This window comes from Prionailurus viverrinus, chromosome D3 (genome assembly GCF_022837055.1).
Source record: "Prionailurus viverrinus isolate Anna chromosome D3, UM_Priviv_1.0, whole genome shotgun sequence".
NCBI lineage: Eukaryota > Metazoa > Chordata > Mammalia > Carnivora > Felidae > Prionailurus > Prionailurus viverrinus.
In genome coordinates this window covers 36,747,549-36,775,506 of record NC_062572.1, presented here as the reverse complement: position 1 = coordinate 36,775,506, position 27,958 = coordinate 36,747,549, and the positions used below count along the sequence as shown (strand labels likewise).

The window sequence follows — 27,958 nt, the reverse complement described above, 5'->3', positions numbered from 1 at the left end:
TTTGCTTCGAGATAATGCAAGTATCTTCTTAAGTGTGGAAAGTGATTTATAAGCCACTTTCTCTAAAGACGTCCAGGAGATGAGCAGTATACATTGGTGTGGACTCAGCCATCTGGGGGAAAGTGTGGGCGGTGGGTTTCAGAACACTGCCAGGGAAGGTAGTAGCTGTGATGTCAAGGTTGATACGTCTCCATAGCCTTGGCACCAAGTGAGGGTGGTATTTGTTTCAAAAGACTGCCTTCACAGAGAGCTCCAGACAGATTTGTTGGATGTATAATCAGGACCTTAGGTAAGTGGGCAAAGGACAGGTTTTAGAATGAACACTTTGGGAACTGGGTGATGAAGTATTTATTTTCTAGAGATCTAGGTGTTATGTGAACACTTCCTCCAAATGTATGTGGCTGGATGCAGTCATGTGACGGTAGAATAATTCTGGACCGAAACTTTGACCAGAGCATGTTTGTGCTTTGTTTTTTGTAATTTGGAGTGACAGCATCCCAGCTAGGAACAGTTAGCTGTCAGTAGGAGTTTTAAGATTCCATTAGCAAAAATGGACAGTAAAGAAAAATAAAACTCCTAATAGACGAAGAGGACGGAGTTTCCGTTGTTGACCATACTCCACAGATGACACAGAGCCACTGTAGGTAAACCAGGTGCCCCAGAGAAACAATGTCATAGGACATCACGGGTCCTTTTCTGTGACACTTCAAAGATGCGGCTCCAACAGAGGGACGCATTTTTAATCAAACAATGCTGAAGTATGAGGCTCATATATTTGTTTGAAATAAAAACAGTGTAGGGGCAACTGGGTGGCTCAGTTGGTTAAGCGTCTGACTCTTGATTTCGGCTCAGGTCATAAGTGCACAGTTCATGAGTTCGAACCCCACATCGGACTCTGTGCTGATAGTGTAGAACTTGCTTGGGATTCTCTCTCTGCCCCTTCCCTACTCTCTCTCTCTCTCTCTAAAAAATAAATAAATAAATAAACAAACAAACAAAAGTTTATGTACATTATTTATTAAAAATTTTTTTAATGTTTATTTTTGAGAGAGAGAGAGACAGAGCATGAGTGGGGAGGGGCAGAGACAGAGAGGGAGACACAGAATCCAAAACAGGCTCCAGGCTCTGAGCGTTCAGCACAGAGACCAACGCAGGGCTCAAACTCGGGAATGGTGAGATCATGACTTGAGCTCAAGTCGGACGCTTAACCAACTGAGCCACCCAGGAGCCCCTGTACATGACTTATTAAGATTAAAACCAAACTAACTAGTTTGGTTTAATACTATAGAAACTAAACTAACAGATACTTGATTTTCTTAAAAGGGTTGATTAGGATGCCTATTTCAACATCTAATAATATTGAGCTTCAGGCTAGTATTAGATGTATCAAAACATGGAGGATTTTTACATTTTAAATGTACAGACTAATGAGTAACTGAAAAGTAAAGCTGGGAGGAGAGTAGCCTGGGTCACCTGAAAGCAGTCCTGTGCAAAATACCTAAACTGTCAGAAGGGATACCCCATGAGGGCAGAGATTTGGGGCAGCTTTATTTACTCCTAAATCCTCAGTACACTGCCAAGCACTATAGGTGCTCAGTAAATATTTGTTGAATAAAGTGCTGCATAAAGTAGGGGCGCCTGGGTGGCTCGGTCAGTTAAGCGTCCAACTTCGGCTCAGGTCATGGTCTCACGGCTTGTGAGTTTGAGCCCCACGTCAGGCTCTGTGCTGACAGCTCAGAGCCTGGAGCCTGCTCAGATTCTGTGTCTCCCTCTCTCTCTGCTCCTCACTCACTCGTGCTTTGCCTCTCTCTCTTTCTCTCTCAAGAGAGTTTTAAATAAACATTAAAAAAAAATTTTTAAGTGCTGCATAAAGAATAAAATGCCGTTTTATTATTTTTTTTTCAACGTTTTTATTTATTTTTGGGACAGAGAGAGACAGAGCATGAACGGGGGAGGGGCAGAGAGAGAGGGAGACACAGAATCGGAAACAGGCTCCAGGCTCCGAGCCATCAGTCCAGAGCCCGACGCGGGGCTCGAACTCACGGACCGCGAGATCGTGACCTGGCTGAAGTCGGACGCTTAACCGACTGCGCCACCCAGGCGCCCCAAAAATGCCGTTTTAAATATGTAGCTGAATTCCCAAGAAATTTGGGGAAATCTTCAAGGGGTGGAACTGATTTCGGAAGAGAACATTAGAGCAGTCTCTGGCTTTTGGGTGAGCTTGTTAGGGGGATAGTTGCCAGAATTGATTGGTAAGCCAGAGCCTTGGGTTTTAATAGCTGCATGGGGACAGGACACAGGGCCTTGGGTCCAACACAGGCAGAGAAAGCAATGAACCAGGGCTCCAAAGGGCTGCACATTGTGTGAGGCTCAACTGGAGAGACATCTGCCTGCTGGTAGAGGGAAGCTTATCGACCAGCATGATGTCTCCCTCACATAACCATAATGAGAGCCAGCCTCACCAAGATTAGGCTTTGAACTGATTGTCACCCAGTGGCCTAGGAATCCCCAAGGAAAGGAAAGTTTATGTTCTGTTGCTGGCTTCCACACACACACGCACTATCTGGAGGCACATGGTCAACCCAGGTTAATACAAGATCATAGCTAACCCCCCCACTGATTTTAATGTAACTGTTTCATCTCTAAAAAAAAAAAAATACAGTTTCTTTCAAAAATCGTAGCTTTGATTTCTCTATCGTTGCCATTTGTACCAGTAGGTAGGCTGTACCAGTAGGTAGACATTACCAATGAGAAGCATGTACCAGTAGGTAGACATTACCAATGAGAAGCATGAAAAAAAAGATTCCTTTGACTATTTTTAACCTAAAATGTAATAAGCATAACTTTGTGCAGTTCCTTGTAGGCACTGTGTGCAACTGAAATGGCTGAGACGGTGTTTCTGGGCACCCCCACCCCAGTTATCCTGAGCATCCAGCCTACCGCTGCCCAGGAAAGAAAAAGGCATTCTGGACTGAGCACGAAAATCTCTACTAAGAAAGCGTATGAGCAAATCAATTATGCAGCTTAGAACGAACCCGGGCAGTGAATCCCAGAGACCGACTCATGTGAGGTGGTCACGTTTGACTCGATCAGAGTTGCCAGCTCTGACCGTCCCGGCATTTTGAAAAGCTGCTGTGGTAGCAGAGACTAATTGGGTCTCAGCCTGGTTGGTGGGTACCATGGTGGTCGAAGTTCGGGTCACAGGCACCGCGACGCACCTGTCTCCCAGGAGAGAGATGAGGGCATCCCGGCTTCCGTCACAGACGACACAAGAGCCCAGGGCAGGATCTTGGGGGAGCTGCCCCAGACTCACTCCCCTGCTGCAGCGCCCGCACGTGCTGTGTCGCTCCGTGTGTGTCCCCGGTTTGTGCAGATGTCTGTCCTGCGTCTTCACGTCAGGCAGAGTCCTCGCGTCCACTAAACCCCTTCCTTTATCCCACTGATCAGCTCAGGGGCCCCCCTGTTTTACCTGAACAGAGTATATCGCTAGAAGAGCTGCAGGGTCAGCTTGCACAGGCGGCCAGACTGCATCAAGAGGAGACAGAGAAATTTACAGACAGGATTCGTAAGGTAAATATGTAACGCGATTTCAGCACAACCAGGTCTCTTGACTGCGCAGCCCCTGGAGGCAGATGGCAGGATGTATTTGAGAGAAAGCTGTCGTGCACAGGCTCCTGGACTCACGGGGCTGGAGGATCCGCCACTGAGCGGCCCCTCAGACGTCTCATGAAGAGAACTGTCTGCCTTTCTCTTCTAGAACGTGCTTTGCCTGTATTTACGCTGTGGTCTGCGGGAAGTTCTTCCGAACATCGAATCTACCTTTTCCTGCAGCCACGGCCAGCAAAGGAAAATCAAATAAGGGCCTTCATGCATCTGGACATGAAAAGTGTGTCCATAACTTTTGTTGCCCCACAGATTTGTAAGCTTTCTCGATGTGGTAAGCTTTCTGGTAGAAACTTGAGCAGCTCACCCTAAACGGTTGTCTTCAAAAACCTGCCATTAATTGAGCTGCGGCCTCATTAACTCTTCTATTTTAGAATAACCTGGCTAATCATCCTTTATCTGTTAAATCCGTTACCAGAGTTGCTAAGAGAAAGGATTAGCAGACACGGGCATTTATTTCCTAAATAACTTACTTTCCCTTTTTTTAAATTTTTTTTAACTGCACCAAAAATCATGTTTGAGAAGTGAGTCCATCCTGGAGATGCTAATAGCAAAATGGCCAGGGCCCCGGGTGTGCCTCATACTTGGATTCAGGGTAGAGGAGTGTGTTGCAGCTTGGAGGGGGTGAGAGGTCATCCAGGCTTGTTCAGAGGGAAAGGGACAGTATTTCCTAACGTGTCCTGAGGGCAGAGGACCGACCCTGAGACTTGAGAAGTGCTTGGCTTCATGAGACAGGCAGAGGCAGCCAGGACGTTGGGGAAGTCAGAGTCTGAGAAGGAACGTTGGCAGGAGGCTGCAGAATAGCAGACAGAGCAGCCCCCCCGCCCAGCCGCCCCCACCGGCCTCCATTGACTAACACTCTAGAACCTCTGGCGTACCTGCCCTGAGCTAGGTGCTCTGCACATCCCGAGTTAGCTTCGCTTTGCGGCCCAGGGTGCTGAAGCCTCCCCAGTCGGTCGATGGCCTGAGATAACACTGCAAACGGTGAATGTCCAGTGTGGGAGGCTGCCCCTCTCCCCGCTCTGTCCTGCTCTTGTGCCCACGGGGCAGAGAACCCTTGGGAGGGAGGACTCTGAGGCTGCCAAGGTGGTGAATTAAATCACCACTATTTTGTGTTATCACAGCTTGAGTGCAAAAAAAATCCAGTACAATGACTGGCCACGCAAGTCTGTGCGCAGACCCGGGACCTTCCCAGAGCTGCTTCTCTTCAGTGGCTTTAAGCCACTGAAGACACATGGGACACACAGGCGTGGACCTCAGGCAGCCGTTGTCGCATCCCCACGGTTTCTGCGCACGAATCTAGCACTTTAGGAAAGTGAGACAAAACAAAACTCACTGCCTTGATCTTTGGCCCAGGGGGCGTGTTAAAGCGGGAGAGGACAGCTCAAAACAAGGCTGGCATCCTAAAGCTTGTTTTTCGGACTGTGGAACAGAAAGCTTTCATCCCGTCTGTCACTTTAGCTACTATTGATATTATTCTTGTGCCCCAATCTGTGCAATAAGATTTTATTCACACCCCTTGACTTAGTCATTATCGACATAATGATGGTTTATTGCTTGTAACGTGCCTGTACCCATGCTGAAAAGCAGGAACTTAGCATAGCAAAGGGAAACACTTCCTTTTCAGCAATGCTTTCTTTCCCTAAGGGTCACTCATAACTGATAGGAACGTGAAGTCCTAAGTGTGGCAGCAGGTTTTCAGATTCTTGTTTGCCCACCACTGTATGCAGCAGAGGACCTCACATCTAGAGAAATCCCTGCTCCCCGACCTGCCTCGCCCGCCTGCTCTCTGCGGGCCTCTCCGTCAGCTTGGCGGTCTCCACCTTCTGCTGGGGGTGTGCACGCCAGAAGGCTCAGGAAGCCAAGGGGAAGGATCTCCACCTACTCCCCCTTTACAATCCCAGCGTGCCTTTGTGTGCAAGCCCACATCCAGAGGGCACATGGAATCTGCATGGAAATCAGCTGCAGGTAGTACATCCGAAAAACCATTTTCCTGAAGTTTAGAGACCACTAAAAACACCCCGAGAGACTTGACAATGAAAATTGATTATAACCCCTTACTTTGAAATATAGGGTTTGCTTCTGAATCGGAAAACCCTTGAGGTTTTTATAACTAGTACACGTCTCAAGGAGTTTCCGTGTTTCACGTCCCAGGTGCAACATGGTAAGGATTGAACGGCAGTTTGCAAAGACTTTTGGTTTGGCTCGGGTGGCAGGTGGGAAGAGCCACTGTCACACTCTCTCCTTTTTTCCATTCAAGATGGAGGAGGAGCACCTCTACGCCTTGAGGTGGAAAGAGCTAGAAATGCACAGCCTGGCTTTGCAAAACACCCTCCATGAGCGAACCTGGAGTGATGAGAGAAATCTGATGCAGCAGGAGCTCCGTTCCTTGAAGCAGAACATTTTCCTTTTCTACGTCAAACTCAGGTGGCTGCTGAAGCTCTGGCGGCAAGGGAAACAGATGGAGGAGGAAGGCGAGGATTTCACGGAGGTACCTCTGCCCAGAGCGTTCGTTTTATTTGCGTCCGTTTTGTTCTTGCCCCCCAGGCACTGCTGTCCCTCTGCCTTCTACATACAGAGTCACCCTCTGCCATTTCACGTTATTTTATCAAGTCCACTGCAGGCCATGGAAATGCAACAGGTTGTCGAGTTATACGTTAGACCAAGAATCCCATGCTGTCCTTTGACCTCGTTTTTGTTTTTTTTGTTTTTTTTTTAATAAAATAGAGACAGCACGAGTGGGGAAGGGCAGAGAGAGGGAGACACAGAATCCGAAGGCGGCTCCAGGCTCTGAGCTGTCAGCATAAAGCCTGATGCGGGGCTCAAACTCACAAACCGCGAGATCATGACCTGAGCGGAAGTCGGACGCTTAACCAACTGAGCCACCCAGGCGCCCCTTGACCTTGTTTTCAGAGTCCTGGTCTATGGCTCCATCGCGCAGCACAGTTTTGCTGCCATTTCTTTTGCCGCTCATCTATGGATTCATGGACATTGTCACCTGGAGTCCCTTCCCATCTCTCGTTCCGCCTTGCTGGTTTGTCCAACCTAGCTCTAAATCTTTCTCTCTTCTTTCCATTTTGGTTTTTGTTCCTAAATGCTAGAGCCCGTCCTGCCAATGCCGTTTTATAAGCTCCAGATGGGCCAGATTTTTGCTGCCCTCAGAATCTGGGCACGTGCCTGCTCCCTCCTGTGCCTCCATATTCCCAGATTCATCCCAGGACAAGGACAGAGCCACTTCCTTTCTGATTGGTCTTATTGATTAAGCCAGTGTGACCTCGAGCTCTGCAGGCTCCTTCCAGCCTTGCCTTCTGATGCGTGCAGGGCTGGGACCACTGAGGTTCTGAGCATGCGCACCCATGACTCCTGTGTCAGGGGCTTCAAGGCATCATAAGTGTCGGTTTCCTTTAGACTCCCAGGAACTTTTTGTCTGCTTTTACTTTAGTGAGCAGTGTATATAGTTTGCAGTCATCCTAGGAAGGGGAAGATACTTGGATTCTCTCTCCTCCAGGAGGGAAGAAAGTCTTCCAAAATCAATTCAACCTGCTTCCAAAGAGCCATGACCGAGAAAACCATCATTAAGCAAAACCTAGAAGTAGTTGTAAAGTCTCCTTCTGATCAGTCCTTTGGAGTTCCTCCTCTAGTTTGTAAAACCATAACTTTAATGAGTAATCATTTATAAATCATAGAATTTGTCATTGCCAAAATAACTTAGAGTAAAATTTCCAATCTTTGCTGACCAATTGGGCACCCGTTATGTGCTGTTCAAAGGAAGAGGGTTGGGGCACCCGGGTGGCTCAGTTGACCATCCAGCCCAGGTCATGATCTCATGGTTTGTGGGTTTGAGCCCTGCATCCGGCTCTGTGCTAACAGCCTATTAGGAATTCTCTGTCTCTCTCTCTCTCTGCCCCACCCCCCCTCAAAAATAAATACATAAACATTTAAAAAATAAATAAATAAATGAAGAAGGTGGCCAGTGAGTTCATGAAATGGGCTAAATGAGCACATTTGGGAAAAGGCTAAGAAGTCAAGACTTGATAAGCCATAAAGTGGAGAATTATCCTCAAACAATAAAAACCAGGCTGCACAGCAAAGGATTTGGGTGGAGCTGTGATTATTGTCTCCTGCTGTTTTCAGAGTGAGCATCCAGAGACCCTCCCCAGGCTTGGTGAGCTTGGAGAGCAGGGAGACCCGAAGGGGGACAGCCCAGACCGGGACGACAATGGTCCAGGCTGCGGCTTTTCGATGGGAGAGCATTCTCCACACTCCCCTGTGCAGATTGGTGACCACGGATCGCGGCTGCAGCCTGCGCATGGGGGGCAGCTCCACAAGCAGGTGGGTGCCGAGGTCCCAGCCCCTCACTCTACCCACACGTGGGAGAGGAGACTGCCAGTCTATGTGTGTGTCATCTTTTTTCATGTGCTGGTGTTCCAGGGAGCAGGAAACTCCTCTGGCTGCCTGTGATCGCCTGGTAGCTGCATTCGTGCTAGAAATTTTATCATTAAGTCTTTTATTTCAGGGTCAGCCCGTTAGTTTGTTAGGCGTACATGTATACACAAGGAGTATAGTAGGATCAGATCAGTTGGAGAGGTCAGCAAACGTCCCTGAGAAGGAGAAAAGGGGGAAATATTGAGCTGTGTGTAGAGTGATCTGTGGCTTTACAGAGGTTGACCATTCTTCCCAGGAAGAGACAGTACTGAGTGCAGCGCCCTCCTCGTGGCCAGAATGTACAGGGCTTTTCTTGTTGAGGTTTAGCTGAATAGGCATCAGAAACATCACTCACGTGGCAACATGATGCATAAGGAGGAAAGAGAAAGTTTTTTTTTTTACTCCTAAACATGTATAAAGTGTTTTAAGTTCCTTTTGGGCCACTTGAAGTAAAAATATTTGATGAGACTTAAAAAAATGAAAGCATGGGGACAGACGCCTGGGTGGCTCAGTCATTGAAGCATCTGACTCTTGATTTCAGTTCAGGTCATGATCTCGCAGTTTGTGAGATAAAGCCCCGCATCAGGCTCTGCACTGACAATGGGGAGCCTGCTTGGGATTCTCTCTCTCTCTCTCTCCCTCTCTCTCTGCCCTCCCCTACTCATGCTTTCTCTTTCTCTCTGTCAAAATAAATAAATGAATTTAAAAAAAAATGAAAGCACATTAAAGTGAGGTGGGATTTCAGTGTATAATGTGAAATAATTTAAATATTGCCAAATGCCACGTCTGTTAATTATTAAGCAGACAGCCCCTGCTTAATAAACCAAAAGGTACTGTTCCTGCCACCCAGATTTTTCACGCTTCTGTACAAAACAGCATGTGTGTTGGGTTTAGAGTGTTGAGACCCTAGGAGGCATCCAGCGTTAAAGATTTTTCGCCCCCAGGCTTTCTGGACTGAGTCCTTTCTGACCCCGTGTTGCTTCTTTGACAGTTCTGCAGGGCAGAACCCAAAGCCCCACGCCCTAGACCCCTGGCTCTGGGGTGAGGGGCAGGGACGGGTGGACCCAGAGCACAGCAGTTACCCCGGGTGTGGCTGTCACCACTCAGCCGCTGACATTTGTGGGCACTCCCTGTGCACTGGACTCCACAGCTGCGGCTCCTCCCTCAGCCCAGAGCCACAGAGGGGTCAAGTGGGAGAGGGCTGGCATCAGATCTTTGGCTCAAATCCAAATGAGGAAAAGTAGTGATGTCTGAGCACAGTCCTGAGGGATATGTGTGTTTCCCTGCGTCGGCTTTCTCTCCACAGTCAAATCAGATTTTCACAACTGAAGAGCTGTTTTCTATGCACACCCATCCGTCCTTCATTTTCCCTGAACACTATGACTCGAGAAAGAGATTATACTTTCAGATGAACGTTTAATTACAATTATTAGGAAGTTTGTCGTTATGCCAGTGTCCCTGGGGAGATTTTAGCTCATGGAGTGAGTTTTTCCAGCAATTGATTTGTTTAGAAAATAAAATACTCCTTTGCGAATAATCCTTTAAAACCTACCACTTGTATTATTTTTAAAAGAGATGTTGTCAGTCCGTTCTATAAAGTATCTGTGATTAGCCCAAATACATCTGTTGATTACTACTTAGCCATAAACCTGCCGCATCTGAGATCGCGCGTTGGGTGTTTCCCACGCGTGCATCCAAATGGTTAGGAAAAGGGAAAAAAATGTAACACATCTGGTTTTCGAAACAATTCTCATGGAAAATTTTACCCTTGGGTGGAAAATAATGCAGAGTCACTCAGCTGGAACCTCACGTTCAGTGTACTTCAGTGTCATCTCGCTTTGCCTCGTCCTTCCCAAGCTGATTTCCTAGCTCTTCCCCTTGCAAGAGCTCATCACTTTGTACAGTTTGCGCTAGAAGCACACGGGGGGCCTGCGGGGTAGGGTGCCAACGGGCAGTATCAGGACTGCCTTTAATGGACCCGTCTGTCCATAGCAGTTAAGTGCACAATGCCGTCCATCCGAGGACAGAAGATTAATGAGCTCTACTGTATGACAGCTGATTGCCTGGGAGTGAACATTCTCAGTTAGCGGGTCTGCCTCCCTTTCGTGGCATGGGTATTAGCTGGACAGCCTGCCTGCAAGAAAAAGAACACGTGTCTCAGAGAGCCGCGCCCTTTGCAGAAACCCTGAGATCCTGCCAAGGTGATAATCAGAACGGGGAACGTGGCCTGACTCCTTTCCCAAGGCTATATTCCCAAGGAAGGCAATTTCCCAGGCCTCGGTCTTCGCTCTGGGTCGTAGTGAACATTCTCACAGTTGCACGCAGTAAATGGCAAAATGCATCGTGTCCAAAGAGGTAAAATGTATCGAGTCAACTTTGGGAATAGTTCATAAAAAATTACCAGGTTGGGGCGCCTGGGTGGCTCAGTCGGTTAAGCGGCTGACTTCAGCTCGGGTCGTGATCTCAGTGTTCGTGAGTTTGAGCCCTGTGTCAGGCTCTGTGCTGACAGCTTAGAGCCTGGAGCCTGCTTCAGATTCTGTGTCTCCCTCTCTCTGTGCCCATCTCCCTCTCGCACTCTGTGTCTGTCTCTCAGAAATAAAATAAATAAACGTTAAAAAAAATGTTTTTAATTATCATGTTGGAAAATACTCAGCTGTGTGAATGTTCCCTGTTAACTGATCTTGTAGTCACACGAGTAGTGATCTAGTAGCAGGAACCCGATTGTCCTCGAGAACAGAAAGCACTTTTAGCTCGCCTGGCCTTCTGGAAGAACTGGAAAACATGCAAGAGCTTATTGGATAGCTCTCACCTAGTTCCAGGAAGCTTGCCACTATGTTAAGCTTTAGAGACCTAAGGCTTCATCTACTAGTAATTCCCCAAATCAAGATTTTAAATGCAAGGGGATTAACAGTGGCAGAATTATGTGGTTCTAATAGGTAATCGCCTGTGAATTGGATTAATTTATTCAAAGAGAAGTCACTTTTTCTTCCAGGGATGTGGCATAATATTCTTTATTAAAACATCTAAGTACAGGGGCGTCTGGGTAGCTCAGTTGGTTGAGCATCCGACTCTTGATTTCGGCTCGGGTCATGATCTTTCGGTTCATGAGTTCGTGTGCTGACAGTGCAGAGCCTGCTTGGGATTCTCTCTCTCTGCCCTTCCTTGCCTCTCTCTCTCTCTGTCTCTCTCTCTCTCTCTCTCTCAAAATAAACAAACTTAAAAAAAACATCTAAGTATAAATATAGAGAACCTGATTTAAAACTCAGAGCAAGATCTGATGAAATTATGTTTCATGTTGGTCTCCAACGACAGCTGGTCACTGAAGAGCCTCCCTTGGGACCCAGCTTTAGGACCAAGTAGAATCTGTTTCCCTGGACCTTTGTCACTCACTGGTCCAGGACTCATTTGGAGCCTAGGGCCTTCAAGAGCCATCCTAAGTAAAAGTCAGTGCCTTTGGCTCCCTGGGCCTCCCAGACTTCGACTCACCTAGGTACCCACTTTTCTGTTTTGCCCAAGATGCAGAAACTTCCCAAAAGAGCACCTGTGCCAGACAGGGCCTGTATGTCAGACTGTGATCTGCTCTTTTTTTTTTTTTTTACATTTATTCATTTTTGAGATAGAGAGAGAGAACACAAGCAGGGGAGGGGCAGAGAGAGAGGGAGACACAGAATCTGAAGCAGGCTCCAGGCTCTGAGCTGTCAGCACAGAGCCCAACGCGGGACTTGAACTCACAAACTGCAAGATCATGACCTGAGCTGAAGTCGGACACACACCGATTGAGCCACCCAGACGCACCCCCCTCCCCCGCTTTTTTTTTTAATAAGGAAGCTCTCCTCTTGAGCCTAAATCACGTTTACCTTTCAATTTTGTATGTTGTACCATGGTTTATTCTGTGGACTTTGCAACTGTATAACCTCACCTAGGAGATAAGCAACTCTATAAAAAGAACCAGACTAGGGGCACCTGGGTGGCTCCGTCGGTTAAACATCTGCCTTCAGCTCAGGTCATGATCTCATGGTTCGTGGGTTCGAGCCCCATGTTGGGCTCTCTGCTGTCTGCTGTTGGGCCTGCTTCGGATCCTCTGTCCCCCTCTCTCTCTGCCCCTCCCCCTACTTGCTTGCTCTCTCTCAAGAGTAAATAAATTAAAAACAACAACAAAAAAGAACCAGACCAGAGCTTATAATTATGAAACATAATTCATGTTTGCTGTGTGTTTTTGTTTGTTTCTGTTCCTGTGCAAATAGCACAGATGCAGGAGGGGAAGAGCCACAAATGCTGAAGGATACTCAGGAAAGGACTCTCTCAGTCCCCATCCCCCCCCCCCCCAGTGTTAGCCATGGTCAGCAGTTTATGACATACTTTTCTACGTGTGCAACAAACCCTAAACCTCGCTACTAAGTGATTTCTTCCCATCTGGCCACTTGATGTTCATCAGACCTGCCCCGGTTTCTTTGAAGCCTTTGGCTGATAACTCTGGGTTTATAACTTACTGAATACATGTCCATCGGTTCCTTCACAAACCCACATTTATTCTTGGGAACCTCTCTGAAAATTACAGTGACCTGCAGCACAGAGCCCACGTGGCCCGGATCACCTGCATATTCTCAGCCAAAGGACAAACGACTTTTTTGTACAAACATGAATTTCTCATCTCTGTAACCCTCCATCAGAGATTATGTTTTTGTGGCCAGTCTTCAGTGACGCCTTCTCTTTCATCTGTGGGAGGATGGTAGTTTTAGAAAAGAATCTTAAAAATAATCCAAATGGAACAATGGAAGTAAGGACGACAAATGGCTTATTAATAGTAAAATGTTGTTGGATGTGTACATGTATCCTTTCTGTCTGATCAAACAGTAAAGGACTTGTCTTGGGACTCTTGCCGGTAGAGGGGTTACTTTATTGAATAGTGTATGAGGTGTCCCTCTTTGTAATTATGAAATAGGACCTATGCCTCCCTGTGTTGGGGGTCAAGGGCAGCTACCACAGCATTCTGGAACTCCCTGCCTATGTCTAGGAGCCTAAATGAATAGGAAGTGGAGGCCATCTGGCATTCTGTGGGTGGGCCCTCAGCAGCAGGTCAACAGAACAGAACAATGTATCTGTTCCAGTGTTAGATTACACTCATCTCCAGCATTAATGGCTCTGATACAGGCAAAGTGGCTGATGGTAGCTTAGCTCTTTCACAGAATTATGAAACACAGATCTTAGAAATCTTACGCAGGAACGATTTTATCAAATAGCTGGCATTGCATCACAAATATCTTGGTGTGTTACCTTTCTCAGAAACTTCCTCTTCGCTTTCCATTAATGCTTATTGTATATTTGGGTGGCAGCCTTAATTAGCTGAAGCCCAACCTTGAACCTGGTATAAAGTTTAACACTTTATAGCACAGTCCAGCTCCTGATCCCAATTTTGGAATTATGGTAAGGCTTGCCCAAAAGAGATGAACTTGGAAGGGCTCAAATGCCCTTAGCCTAAGGAAAAGGAAATGGTGGAGCCATCTTATTCCTGCTTTTTTGTAAGAAAGCCAACAAGCTGATCTTGAAGAGATTGAAAAATTGGCCTTTTTCATTGAAATTGGCCTAGGCTTAACAGATATATAAGCTAAAAGGTTGTGTAATTGGGCCCCTGGCACAGAAGTTTCCAAAAAGTCTGTATCCAGGAAGACTTTCACCCAAAGACCTCTAAACGGACCAGAGAATCTTGATTCCATTCTTAACCTGATTAGGATCATCTTTTTACCCAAAACATTGCCCAGCAAGGGCCACCGCGGGGAGAAAAAGTAACACAAGTAACTTTAAAGCATTCTTTCAGGATGGCTCACTAATATTATTACCTTTGATATGGAGGATGGAAATTGCTCCTAGAGATTAAGTGGCTCTCTTAGGCAACGTTTCAAAAAACAACAACAACAACAACAACAAAAACCTGGGTAGAATATAATGTCAGAATTTAAGTATCTTGGCTCGGTTTGTCCAGCTTTGGGTGGGACAGACCTGGATTGCAGTCTGTGTTCTGCACTTCCTAGCAAAGAGAGCCTGGCAGTTCCTTAGCTGCTGCGTGTTCTGGTTCCTCCTCTGTAACAGGGAACGTGACGGTACGCACCTAGCACTGATGCAAGAAGCAAGTAATAACATCATGCAGGTGAATGATCAGCATACCCGATCTTAGCACACCCTCTGACCCATTAGAAGCAATTAGAATTACTCTTCATTACTGGGTTTGGGGCTTGGGGTTTTTGTTTGTTTTTGTTGTGAAAAGTTGATAAGCATCAGGCCCATCTGGGTCTTCAGAAGTTTTTTCTTGGACATCAATCATTGGCGTTGTGCACCAATGGCTGAGAGCTAGTCTGGCTTCTTGCCATATCACATGCTGCTCCTGGGTGATTATAATAACGAGTATCAATGACATTGATCCTGTGGACTCTCCTGCTCCCTTTGGCCACCTTCATCCCAAAGCAGTTTTTGAACTCCTGCCATGATGATTAATATTATACTGGTATAACAGCACATTATGTTGATCACTCTGACCCAAATGTGCATGAAAACATTAAGGCTTAATTTTATTTAATCTGATATTTGCTAATGGCAGCAAGTACTTATTTCTAGAGGAACCAAAATTTCAGTCTGCAAAAGGACTATTAATGTGACCTCCTGCTTTCGAGGACCACAAAGTTCTGGTCCTAATGTTGTCAGAGGCATTTAGTGTGGGGCTAAGAACCCTACCGGCTGGCTACATTCACAAAGTGGGGTTTGTAGGGGGCTATCCATTACATATAAGAATTGAATATATAGTTTTCTGCTTTTTCTTCCACGAGCATGAGATGACTACTCAGACTGGATCAAACCTCTTACCATTAGTTTATGCTTAAAATGCTTAGACTTAAAAAGTAGTGATTGTTTTTTTGAGAGAGAGCGAGCAAGCCATGAGTAGAGGAGAGGGGCAGAAGGAAAGCGAGAAAGAGACAGAGAATCCCAAGCAGGCTCCACGCTGAGTGTGGAGTTCCATGTGGAGCTCGATCCCATGACCCTGGGATCAAGACCTGAGCTAAAATCAAGAGTCAGACACTCAACTGACTGAGCCACCGGGAGCCCAAAAGTAGTAATGTATATATTTTTTAAACTTAAATTCCAAAGATGAAAATCCCAAACGAATCTACCATAAAATATAAGTAAATTTTTTCAAACAAATTCTGTACTCCGAAGGATGTGTATTTCTGAAAAAAAAAATTGCAATACCTCTTCTCACTCACCTGTGCTTACATAATTTTTAAGTACTTTTGGTGTCAAGTTGATTTATTATAGTTATTTATTATAGTTGTACATATATCCTGAGCATCTCGCTGAGTATAGTAATAATTTTCTTACATTCAGGTGGTTGGAAGGAATGTGTAGGATTTTTAGAAGGTTCTCTAGTTGCTGAATCTTGAAAATGTTAACTGAACTGTACCCTTCATGGCTTCAGTCTCAGGGCTACTAAAGTAAAACCTGGTGTTCAAAGAGAGAAAAATGAAAGAGCAATAAATGGTAACAAATAGGCCTTTCTACCCAATTGAAAGTCTACCACATATAACTTCAGACAACTTACAGGGAGAACTGGGGAGTTTTCAGTAATAAATTTGCTAATGTTAAGGAGTTTCTCTTTTTTTTTAATGTTTTTATTTTATTTTTGAGACAGAGAGAGAGTGAGAGAGAGAGAGAGAGAGAGAGAGAGCGGGGGAGGGGCAGAGAGGGAGACAATCCAAAGAAGGCTCCAGGCTCTGAGCTGTCAGCACAGAGCCCGATGCAGGGCTCGAACTCACAACCCGCGAGATCATGACCTGAGCCCAAGTCAGAGACATAACCAACTGAGCCACCCAGGAACCCCAGGAGTTTCTCTTTTCTAACTCAACTTCATTTAAATCCAAACATATAGCCAAAGTATCTTAAATTCTTCCCAAATGTGGCTGACCATTTTTATCTATGTGCACATGTGTTTAGGGGATTAACTAGTTTTAGAATCACGACGGACTCTCCACGTGATGCAGGAGAGCTGGGAGTAGTGAGTGTCCTGCTGCCCTTGGCATGAGAGGTTTATCAAGCAGGGGGGATTTGCTCTGAGAATAAGGGGTCCTGTGTTCCCAAAGTCGAGACGGTCTGCATCCAGACAGAACTGAGAGAGCTTTAATTCTACCTGCCTCATAAATGCACCAAACAAGATGGCCCGGAGACAGTCTGGAAGCTCACGATGCACTAAGTGTTTTCTGCCCAACTGAAAGAGATGAGCTCATGGGGCTTTTATCATCCAGGTACCATAATTGATTCGGGATTTAATGCACTTAGACAAACCTTTCTGGTATAGTGTCCGTGCCAAAATGTACTAAGATAGCCAGCATGGTTTTGAAAAGTGCCTCCAAAGGGCAGGGTGGATTTTAGAAAATATAAAATCTCTAAGTTAGGTGTAAGCAGATTAGGGATAAAAATCCCATTTTCATTTATGAGACCTGTTTGCGTACTTCCCACAGGCTGAGCACTGTGTGAAACACTGGAAATCAGGAGTGGGTAAAGTTTTATCTCCCGCCCGCCACCCGTGTACTTTACCGTGGCGGTGGAGTGATCAGGGGCTGCACGAGAAAACAAGTAGGTGCCATGGTTATTCATGCTGTTGGTGCAGCAGAAAGGAGGGGCACAGTGATTCTATCTCAGAGGACCATGAGGAAGCCTTCACGAACAAGTTAAGCGTTCACTTTTGGCTTTGTTTATGAAAGCTCAGCATGCCCTTCCCCACATGGCCATACTGATCCATACGAGCCACACAGTATGACCACGCTGTGCTTATAAGAGACACAGAGCCTATTTTTTTATTCCCTTCTGGTTCAGTGGCTGGTATTAAAATGACGGAATATGTCGGTGAGTGTTCAGATCTTGCTAGAGCTGCATCCCCAGTCACAGCTTTGGACGTCTGAAGTCACATGTAGCGTCCTCGCAGCCCCGGCTTCCGGGTTCCCCGTGGCCTCCTGCAGCTTCCTCCCTTCTGCTTCTGGGCCTGGAGGACCAGCCTGAGTGCCAGCCTCCCTCCTATTCCGACAGGCCTTTAGGAGTCTTAGGCCCAGGAGCCTGACAGCTGGCAGCAGGGGGACCCCCTGGCTGCGTCCCACTAACCGTGCAGACTTTGCACCTGCTCTACATACACCCACCGCAACAGCCCCCTTGGACACAGCCCGGCACCCCGTTGATGCTAGGCTCCCCTCTTCTTCGGACCTAAAGAAAACCCTGGCACGAACTGGCAGACCCGACTCCATGTTCCCCCCTGCAGGTGGTGGAAAACCAGCAGCTGTTTGGTGCGCTCAAGACCCTGCTGGAGGACCTGCACGCGGAGCTGCGGGAGGACGAGCATGCGCGGCGGCGGCTGCAGCAGCAGTACGCCAGCGACAAGGCCGCCTGGGACGTGCAGTGGGCGGCGCTCAAGTGCCGCCTGGAACAGGTACCTGCCCGCGGGGTCTCCCCTGCCCCAACTGTGGGGCCTCCGTTGTCTGGGCCCGGTGGGGAGAAGGCACAGTACCTCGGATCCAGGGTGATTCTTGTCCAAAGAGATCATCGACTCCGAGGTGAAAGCCTGGAACAGCTGCCAGCTCGCTCTTTTCGCTCGCTCGCTCCTTAAAATTCCCAGCCTTGGGGCGTCTGGGTGGTTCAATCCGTTAAGCATCCAACTTCGACTCAGGTCATGATCTTGCAGTTTCTGGGTTCTGTGCTGACAGCTGGCAGCCTGGAGCCTGCTTCAGATTCTGTGTCTCCCCCCCCCCCCCCCCTTGCTGCCCTTCCCCACTCACGCTCTGTCTCTCTCTGTCTCTCAAAAATAAACATTAAAAAAAGGTTTGTTTTTCTTTTAATTCCCAGCCTTTCCGAGACACCTTCGTCCCCCTTCCCAGTCCCTCTCCCGAGAAGGAAACACAGTCTCCACTGAACGCCTTTGGCCAGTAGCATTTATTTTCCCATTCTGCACTGAACGAGGCGGTACTTAGCCCCGTCGAAGGATGGCCCAATGTGAAGTGGTGATCAGAACACGCTGACACAGTTCAGACAGGAACAAAGAAAATGCAGATTGTGGCTTAGTTATCTCTGGAAAAGGAAAACATGTGCATTCCTTTAGATTTCTCCAAATACTGAAAAGAGCTTGTAGACCTTCCACTACGTGCCCTGGAGGTCTGATCAGTTTCCGTGTCCTTATCTCCCCTGGAGGAAATGGAGGCCCAGAGGAAGTGTCGGGTCTCAGATCATGGAGCCTTCAGTGCTCGAGTGGAGAGAACAGGGTCCTTCCTGCACCCTCCCAACAGAGCAGAGACTCTTTGGAGACTTTAGACCAGGGCCATGGTTGTTAAGGTCAGACTTCTCCAGAAACATTCTTTTCTTAAGTGTTTTCTCCCTGGAAATGCTTAAAAGCAATGTCACCTCCTGCCCAGAGTCTGCTCGCTCAGGTTGTTTCTCCAGATCTCTTCCAGCCCCTTGATCATCATGGGAGGAAATCTGTGCATCTTTGATAATCTACTTTCTAGGCCCTGTTTTGAGGCAGATCTTAAACTAATTAAAATTTTATATGAATTGGCCAGGTCGTGAAAGACAAAGAAATTTTCCCAGAATGGAGACATCTTCCAAATGGCCTTGATAAGAGATGAAAGGGCCTGTCATGTCAAAAGCAAACAGCTTCCCTGGTACCCACAAGTTCAACTGCATTGCCAGCTGGCCCAAGGGAGCATCGCTATCAGGTTCATAGCCCTAGGTAGAGCAGAGACACAGCCTTCTCTGCAGAGGAAGCAGCAAAGCATAGCAAAACCGAAGCACCAGGCCAGGCTGGCGGAGCTGCCGACCCAGTTATGAATCCTGTCTACTTGCCCGGTAGGAGAGTCTTACTAGATGCTCTGTTTATCTTCGTGCACAGCCTGGAGCGTCCGCAGTGGAGGAAAAATGAGTAAGGATGCTCTTTAAGCCTATTTTAAAATATGTTTGTGGGGGAGAAAGCTAAATATTTTCAAAGATGTAAGTGTAGGTGTAGCTAAAGAAAGGAGGCCTAATCTTTGAGATGAGCCGATTTCAAAATATTTCGTCTTTGTTTTAGAGAAACCTGGCAGCCACCCACACGTGTGCTACACATAAAGCCTCGGGAAAAGTCAATAACACTGAGAAATAAAAATAGGACTTCAAACCCAGAAGCAAGGTGGCAGGCACTAGGTGAAGATTCATCTTCCGCCCAAATCGTTGAAGAAGGTTCTGACACAATTGCAGCCCAGGAAGCAGTGAATGCAGACCGAGGATGGTTCACTTATAATCCCCCCCCCCCCGTCTTTACTCTCTTCTACTTAAAAGCAAAACAAGTGAATTCTATCAAAAGCTAAGTATTTTCTCTCCGTGAAGGCCATGTGGTGTCAATGCCCAAGTCTGTGATTCCTTCACTTAACTCCCAACTCAGACCTTGTTCTAGATGCCATCAAATAAGATGTTTCTTGAAGGGGCCGTCAGTGCAGTGGGAGACCCAGACAAGGGCGGCAATTTGTAATAGTGTGATAAGTGTCCCACGAGGCCTATACACGGCATTGCCAGGGGGAGGGAGGGGGATGCAGAGCCCACACCTCAGCCTGAGGTTTCAGGGAGGGGGTGTTCATGAAAGTGCTGCTGCTTAGCATGAGTCTTGGAAGATGAATAAGAGTGGGTACAGGGGAAAAGAGAGAAAGGATGTTTCAGACAAAAAAAGGCACAACGAAGAAAGGAGCATAGTCCATCTGAGGAGCCGCACCTAGTCAGGTTATGAGGGAGAGGAAGAATGTGCAAAAGATTGAAACAGAAATCCCGACTGTATCACGGAAGTGAAGCATTTTGGATTTACCTCTGCCAAAGATTGTCCTGACTTCAAGGAGGAGGATGGATTAGAAGCCCAGTAGAATTGAATAGAGTAACATGGTTCCATCCATAAAATCCGGGGGTCTGCCGAACCGGAATGGGGAAAACGTGCATCTGTATGTTGGCTAATCTTTGGCTAAAATGTATCATGTTCTGCAGCAACAGTAAACTTCCAGTTCCTTCCTCCTGCCCTCTGCTGTTGTTGCCCCAGTTTACTTCTACACGGTCTGTAAACACACATCACGTTGCAACTGTTTTTGCTTTAGGCACTCAGTAACACCTTAAAGCAATTAAGGGGCGCCTGGGTGGCTCAGTCGGTTGAGCGTCCGACTTCAGCTCAGGTCACGATCCCACAGTTTGTGAGCTCGAGCCCCGCGTCGGGCTCTGTGCTGACGGCTCGGAGCCTGGAGCCTGCTTGGAATTCTGTGTCTCATTCTCTCTCTGCCCCTACCCCACTTGTGCTCTGTCTCTCTCTCTCTCTCTCTGTCTCTCAAAAATAAATAAATAGATTTTTAAAAAGGGGAACATGAGTTTGGGAGCACCTGGGTGGCTCAGTCGGTTGAGCATCCGACTTCGGCTTGGGTCATGATCTCACGGTTCGTGGGCTTTGCACTGAGAGCATGGAGCCTGCTTCAGATTCTGTCTCCCTCTCTTTCTGCCCCTCCTCCACTCGTTTTCTCTCTCTCTCTCTCTCTCTCTCTCTCTCTGTCTGTCTCTCTCTCTCAAAAATAAACATTTAAAAATGTTTTTAAATAGGGGAAACATGAGTTTTTATTTGTACTTCTGTCATTTCCAGTGTTCTTCATTTTTTGTGTGTATAAGTAAGAGTGTCTCTTAGTATCGTAATCCTTCTGCCTGAAAACTTCCTCCATCATTTCTTGAAACACGGGTCTGCTGGCAATGATTTTTTTTATTTTAATTTGTTTAAAAAGCATCTTTGCTTTAGTTTTGAAAGATATTGTTGCTGAGCTTTGAAGTCCGTCGAGGTTGACCCTTTCCCCCTTCAGTCCTTTAAAGATGTTGTTCCATCATCCTCTGACTCAAATAGTTTCAGAGGAGAGGTCAGCTGTCATTCGTGTCTGTGTACCTCTGGGTGTGGTATGTTTTTCTGTCTGCCTCCAAGGTTTCCTGTTTGGTGTTGAGCAGTCTGAATATGATATGTCTAGATGGAAGTTTTTTTTTTTTTTTTAATGTTCATTTATTTTGAGGGAGTGAGATAGTGCGAGCAGGGGGAGGGGCAGAGAGGGAGGGAGACACAGAATCCGAAACAGGCTCCAGGCTCCAAGCTGTCAGCACAGAGCCTGATGCGGGGCTCGAACCCACGAACCGCGAGATCATGACCCGAGGCGAAGCTGGACGTTCGACCGACTGAGCCACCCAGGCGCCCCTAGATGGAAGTTTCTTTGATTGTTTGTTTTTGGTATTTAATCTCATGGCTGTTTAACGGATATTTATTGTGAACTGGTAGGTCCCACTGCTACTCCATCACCAGTGTCCATACAGGGGCTGAGGACTTAGGGACATGTACCTGCCCTCCAGGAACTCTGCAGAAGGAAGACAAGATAGGGTGGTAACCGAGTCAGGAAGTGGAGCTGAGAAGCAGATGAGAGGAAGCTAAGCAGACTCACTGCTTTACATTCCGTGTGACTCTGTCAAATGCTCCTAACTAGGACTTTAAAACTGAAAATTGTTTTTTCCACGAGACTGGTCAGATCTGGGCTGAAACATGTCTCCAGGGACAATATGCAAACGTGCTGAGATGTTCTTCCCCTGTTAATACAAGACTGGCCAGGGATTAAGGTCTAAGTCTTTTCTCCTTCCCAGCTGGAAGAGAAGACGGAGAAGAACTTGGGAGAACCAGGCTCTTCCGCCGACAGCAAAGGGGCCTTCAAGAAGGAGAGGGAGACGCACCAGAAGCTCCTCGCCGACAGTCACGGCCTGGTTATGGACCTGCGTTGGCAGATCCATCACAGCGAGAAGAACTGGAACCGGGAGAAGGTGGAGCTTCTCGACCGTCTAGACCGAGACCGGCAGGAGTGGGAGAGGCAGAAGAAGGAGCTCTTGTGGAGAATAGAACAGGTAAGGGAGCGCGAACAGGGAAGAGGGTACAGACAACTAAACTGACCTGGAAATCGGAGCACTTAGGGGAAAAAAATAGATCAGCCTATTGCGAGGTCCTTACTACATCAGGATGTTCCACGGGCTTCCAAAGGAAGAGGAAAAAATAGCAGAATTTCTAGTGTGGGAGATCCAGACTGGGCCCTGCTAGTACACAGATCTCATCGCAAAGCTTGTGGGTAACTTCCTTGTGTGTATACGTGTGGGAGGTCTGTGGTCAGGGCTGGGGGCGGGGGCGGGGTGGGTGGCATTTTAAAAGAAGTTAAAGACTAAACTTGAAAGATGAGGTTATTTCAGGTCTTACTAGGTGATTCCTGCAAGGTGCAAACTACCTTTGAAGTTGGCCACTAAAGATGTGGTCACAGTCACTGCTCCAACTTGAATGGAATTGCTGTCCATTAGGAAAGAAATTGCTGAATTAAGTTGGAAACCAGGCTGTTTGCACCTGCTGTGGATCTTGCTGAGCTGGGATCAGGTAGGACCGTAGTCAGAGAGGGAGCTGGTAGTTCATTGCCTTCAGCTAAACAAATGATTCCAACACCCAGATGAATTCAGCGGGGGATGGGGAGTTGTTTTTCTACCTTGCAGATGATAGAAAATAAGTCTACATTGCGTCAGACTTAGGACGGTTTGCATAGTTGGGGTCATGCCTGAGTGATGCACAAATTAAATTTTCTCATTAAACTGATGAAGGCTTGGAATTCTTCCCTGGATGGAGTTTTACATAGCATATGTGTATTTTTTTTTTTATTTATTCCAGCCAGGCACACTTATAAATTTATGAAGCCTCAAGGAAACGTATTAATCAATAGGAAGCCAAGTTCAGGAAAAATAACATTACTCTATTACAAATACCCATACTGCTGGCATTTATGTGGGAGCCTTTTGAAAACTGTGCTCTTATCATTCCAAGATGTGGTACCTGTGTTATGCAGGTGCAATGGCCAGGGTTAGTTTCTGTATACTGTCCGGGAGGGAGAGAAGGTGAACGAGCTAAAAAAAAAAACAAACAAACCAGGAGCCCTTGGCTCAGAAAGCGTTGAGAAGAGGCGCACCTTGGTGGCTCAGTCGGTTGAGCACCTGACTTCGGCTCAGGTCATTATCTCATGGTTTGTGGGTTCAGCCCCCGCGTTGGGCTCTGTGCTGATAGCTCAGGGCCTGGAGCCTGCTACGGATTCTGTGTCTCCCTCTCTCTCTGTCCCTCCCCCGCTTGCACTCTGTCTCTCTCTATCTCAAAAATAAATAAAACTATTTTTTAAAAAATTTTTAAAAAGCGTTGAGAAGAAAGCACAGTGCAGAGAAAAAGGAGCAACAGTTCCTCCCAGATCTGATTACGCACACAACTGAGCCACCATACTGATATCTGATGTGGCTCCTTTCAAAATTCCCCAAATTCTATCAAAGGAAAGGTGACCACTTCCTGTTTGGCCTAGAAATGCATCATTTGAGAAGAATCTTCTGCATTAAATCCCCTGTGTGCCTGTGCTCTCCTGAATGGATCAGCTGTTAGGTGGAAATGGCAAGAGCAAAAATAGCATGTATTCTTGCAAAATGGTCATTGATTTATCACATCCAGCTTCAGCTAACCAGGATCTCTGTAACTCCAGGCACCTTGTTACCGGAGAGGTTCCCTCTTGGCCTTCCCTCAAGGAGCACTCACTGTGTCCCACCTGTACCACAGTAAGGCCGTCACGATCCCTGCCATGGCCCCTCTGGGGTCCCCTTTGGCTGTGAGCTATGGGCTCCTTGGTCTTGGCATTGCTGCTTTTTAGAAGTCACACCCTGGCTATCATTTAAACAAGCTGTTAGGGTTTTACCTGGAGGAAGGAAGAATTCCTAGTGAGGGAAAATATAGTAAGACATCTGATGATATTGAGCTTTTGAAGAGTTCGTGACCAGAGTAGTGCAGGTGCCCCATTTTAAGAAACTGTATTTTGAAAGATAAAAGCGGGCATGTGCTTGCTGAACCCCATTTCCGACTCATGTCCGTATTCCGTGTCGAGACCGCAGCAGTCCTACCAAGCCGACAGCCTCAGAACTTCAGTCCTCAAGGTTAACGTCTCTGAACGTAATGGATGCAAGACACATGGGTTCCAGGCAGTCATCTGTTCCTGAAATCTGTGTGGTGGCTCCCACCGGCTTTGTACAATGATCTCACTGCTGTTTTTAGAAGAGGATTTGTTGCCAGTGAATGATGGTTCAGATATGCGGTTGTGGCTTTCAAAAATAAATCTGGCCTTTTCCCACAAATAGTCAGCATTTTAAAAGACAATTTTATAAACCTTGGTGCCCAATCCTGAGAATTAGATAAAGCAGTTATAGGCGTTCTCCGTAAAAGAGGAAAGTGACTGAAGTGTGTGTATGCGTGGAAGTTTTGTTTATCATTCATTGAATGTTTAGCCCCGCATTCCATAGATGAACAAGAAATAGAAGTGAACATTCTTCATAACGTATGCTCTTGACATTTGACTACTTGGTGAGCCACGTAACCTTGACTGTGATCACCCTAACACAGTTGGTGAAGGAAGTGACACTAAATCCATTTTCCACTTTCAGAACACATGCTTCATACTCGTCCGGTGTCATTAAATTCCGACATAATTTCTGTGCCACATGAGGCATTTTATATGATGGATGACTGTGGGAATGTGGTTAAGGTCATATAACACATATCATCTATCTTATCAACGTCTCCTGTCCCGGTCCAGATTTGACTGGGTGATAGTTAACTTTTATGGAGTCACACTACATTTCTCCTTAGAATTAAGTTCCCAGTTAACACGCAGATGATATAGGACCCGCCGCTGTACTAAAGACCTAAAGGAAGGACCCTGTGTCGTTCCGTTCTCCTTCCAGTAACTTCCTTAAATCAGCGGCTTCTACACCCTGAAAGGCCATTCTTTTAAAACCTGCTCACAAAGTGACCTTTTTTTCCTTTGACCGTTTGGGGAAGGTGACACCTTGGAAGGTTTATTGTTTCCTGTATTACTTGAAATACAAAGCTTTTCCGTTTTCTATTTGCACTAAAAGTTGTCCTGCTGCAGGATTCTAAGTACAGTAGGTGCTGATGGCTGGTTTGAAATGACTCTCCTAGAAACCCGATCCTTTTAAGGACCCATTATTCTATTACAACACCCCAGAGGCATCTTACAGCAGATACCTCCCGCTAAACCCATTCCAGATCATTTTTAGGAAACCTAACACTTCCCAGCTTTAGTATACATTGCTTCTGGCCGCCTGGGTTTATTTTTGAATTCCCACTTTGCTGAGTTAGAAATGTGCTGGTTCAGAGCTCTCCTCCTTAGTCATTCTTTCCTCCCCTTCACACACACCCGCGGAGCACATTTACAGCTTCGAATGTGATTCTTGTGTTTTAATTCTCACCCAGAATAGCTTAGGGATGATCACGTGTTGAAACTCAATTGCGCTGACATGCGTTAGATGAATTTAAAAAAAAAAAAAAAGCTTTCCTTTTTTGTTGTTTTGTTTGTTTGTTTTTTGGTTTTGGGTGTTTTTTTTTTTTGTTTTTGGGTTTTGGGGTTTTTTTGTTCTTGTTTTTTGTTTTTAAAGAAAACGCTAGCATCTTTAAGAGAACTGAGAAGAATTGTGTCTTGGGGTTGAGAGCACAGGGGCGTAGCTGAAACCCAGAGCGATTGGCTTGTTCGCTAATTCAGCTGTGACCCGGCCTCAGACTCTTAGAATTTAAGCTCTGGCTATGTGCATCTCCATCTTTCTCAGAAACTGAAGATAATCCACCGCCTCAGAAATTACTAAAAATGAGGAAGAGTCCCCTTGTCCCCATTCTCGCACGTGACTTTGTTCCTGACGATGCAGAAGCCACACATACCTCCTGCTCATGGATGAAGGCTTCAGTGAGGACCCAGAGGTGTAGCTGGTGAAATGGGCTGTTAAAAAAAAAAAATTAATGCTTCCAAGGGAGTTTTGGAACTTCCTGGCACCCTACTTGAGGACTGGAAATCTTTCTTCTTCGGAAAATCCGAATGTCACTTTCGCCCTTCAGATAGTTTTCTTGTTCAGAACAGCAGCCAACGTGCTAGAGCGTGTGAGCAGGTCACCCAGCAAAGACCCCGGCAGAGACACGTGGGTGGAAATATCCTCAGGCCTCAGTTACGCTTTCTGCGCTGTTTTGGAAGGAAGGCGGTGAGGAAAGCTCCAGAGAGTCCGGGGGGGAGCCGTCCGTTAGGGCTTCTCCAGGGAGTGAGCACCATTTCTGCACACCATTTCTCTGCCTGTCGCTGTGAATTCACATTGACTCCCTTCCTAAATGGCTCCAGGTTGTTCGTTCTAATGCCAGAAACAGGCAAGACGTGTATCAGTGCGCCAGGCCCGAGCGAGGTCAGTGGTGGTCGTCTTGCTGACAAGCATTGAGCTGTCCAATGGGCCTGGCCCCTGGTGGGCTCGCCTTTCTTGTGGCCCCTCCACAGCAGGAAGCCGTGCTGTCCCCATTTCACAGATGACGACACTGAGCTGAGGAAACCAGCAAGGCACAGGACAATGGCTCCAACTCAGACCTCCCTAACTCCGGGGGTTCCCGAGTTTCTCAAGTCAGGCAAAAAAAAAGTATGGCTCTAAAGTATGTGACATATTTTTCTTGTTTTCAGTCAGATCCGATCTTTAATCGACTTTATAGCTAAGCTTTAACCCTCTCAAGCAAAGTGGAAGTTGCTTTTGACACCCAGTGGTTACAACCCAGTTCGATCACTTAGGTGACATCGGGGACCCATCCTAAATGACAGTATTATAATTAGGAAACCTGCTGGTTAGGAAAATCAAATTCACCCTCAGAAATTTGCTGCCACTGATGGTTTTCCATTGAGTGTGCCTTAAGTTCTGAAGGTATAAAGGGAGTTCTAAATATGTCACTTAACAGTGTTCAATGTTTTAAATAAATGTATAATTTCCGTGAGCAGTTCGCCAAGTTATATCCAGTACTCCAAGTTACACATAGGAATATATATATTCTCGTCAGAAGGAGTTGGCTTGTGTGTATAGTTAATGCAGATTTTCCAGTCCGGATAAAATTGTGATTTTTTTTTTTTAAATAAAAGCATCTGTAATGTCGTGTTACTTTTGGAATTAGGGTCAGACCTTTAAGAACATATACTTCTCATAGTCTTTCCAGTGGCCCCAAATGTAATTCCAAATTGGGGAGAAGCAGTGGTCTTAGGGAGAGCAACAGAGGGAAAGGTGAGGCTAACTGCTTTCATCTTTAAAACGCTCAAGTTGCAGAAAGAAAACAGCCCCCGGAGAAGTGGCAGCTTCCTCTGTGATCCAAAAGAAGGCAACATCCGCCCCTTTGCCCACCCGGGAAGCCCCCGTATGCCCCGCCCCTTGGGGATGTGGCCCTGCGCAGACACAGACTCTACCCCGTTTGAAGACCGGCCGCTGTCCAAGCTGAAGGAATCGGACAGGTGTTCAGCACGGGAAAATCTCTACTTGGACGCCTTGTCCCTGGATGACGAGCCAGAGGAGCCTCCGGCCCGCGGGCCCCAGCGGGAGTTCAGGAACTGCCTCCCCCAGGTCGGCTTGGGATTTGGGGTCCGGTTAACTGCTGCAGGACCCCGGGGTTGTCAGGAAACCTGGCCGTGGGGTCTGCAGGCTCCAGGGCTTTGCACATCGCAGCCTCTGAGTTGAGTACACAGGAAACGTTCACAATACCAAGAGCTTGGCTTGGTGATCCTGACCCCAGGCTCCGAGCATGTGCTGTGGTCACGTGCACTCTGCCACCGCGTCTCGGGTTTGAATGTGCAGGACTGTGTCCTCTGTGAATGAAAGGTGTCCCACGTGAGCAGGTACAGTGAAACACAGGAGGAGACAGTTCAATCTGGGAACTATAGGTCTTCAGCCTCTCTTTAAATCA

At 46.8% G+C, this 27,958-nt stretch overlaps 1 protein-coding gene across 8 annotated transcripts in view; it reads left to right on the top strand.

The window, feature by feature from the left end:
- The window catches only part of MTCL1 (microtubule crosslinking factor 1), a 130,173-nt gene that overhangs the window by 87,448 nt on the left and 14,767 nt on the right, over positions 1 to 27,958 (top strand). For 4 of the 8 annotated variants that reach the window (XM_047827823.1, XM_047827822.1, XM_047827821.1 and 1 more), the window contains 6 exons: positions 3,478 to 3,570; positions 5,924 to 6,154; positions 7,798 to 7,995; positions 17,384 to 17,551; positions 21,784 to 22,038; positions 27,322 to 27,618. In XM_047827823.1, coding sequence (XP_047683779.1) covers positions 3,478 to 3,570; positions 5,924 to 6,154; positions 7,798 to 7,995; positions 17,384 to 17,551; positions 21,784 to 22,038; positions 27,322 to 27,618 — 1,242 coding nt within the window. The remainder of the gene's footprint in view (positions 1 to 3,477; positions 3,571 to 5,923; positions 6,155 to 7,797; positions 7,996 to 17,383; positions 17,552 to 21,783; positions 22,039 to 27,321; positions 27,619 to 27,958) is intronic. The other 4 variants (XM_047827825.1, XM_047827824.1, XM_047827827.1 and 1 more) reach the window with 3 other exon arrangements.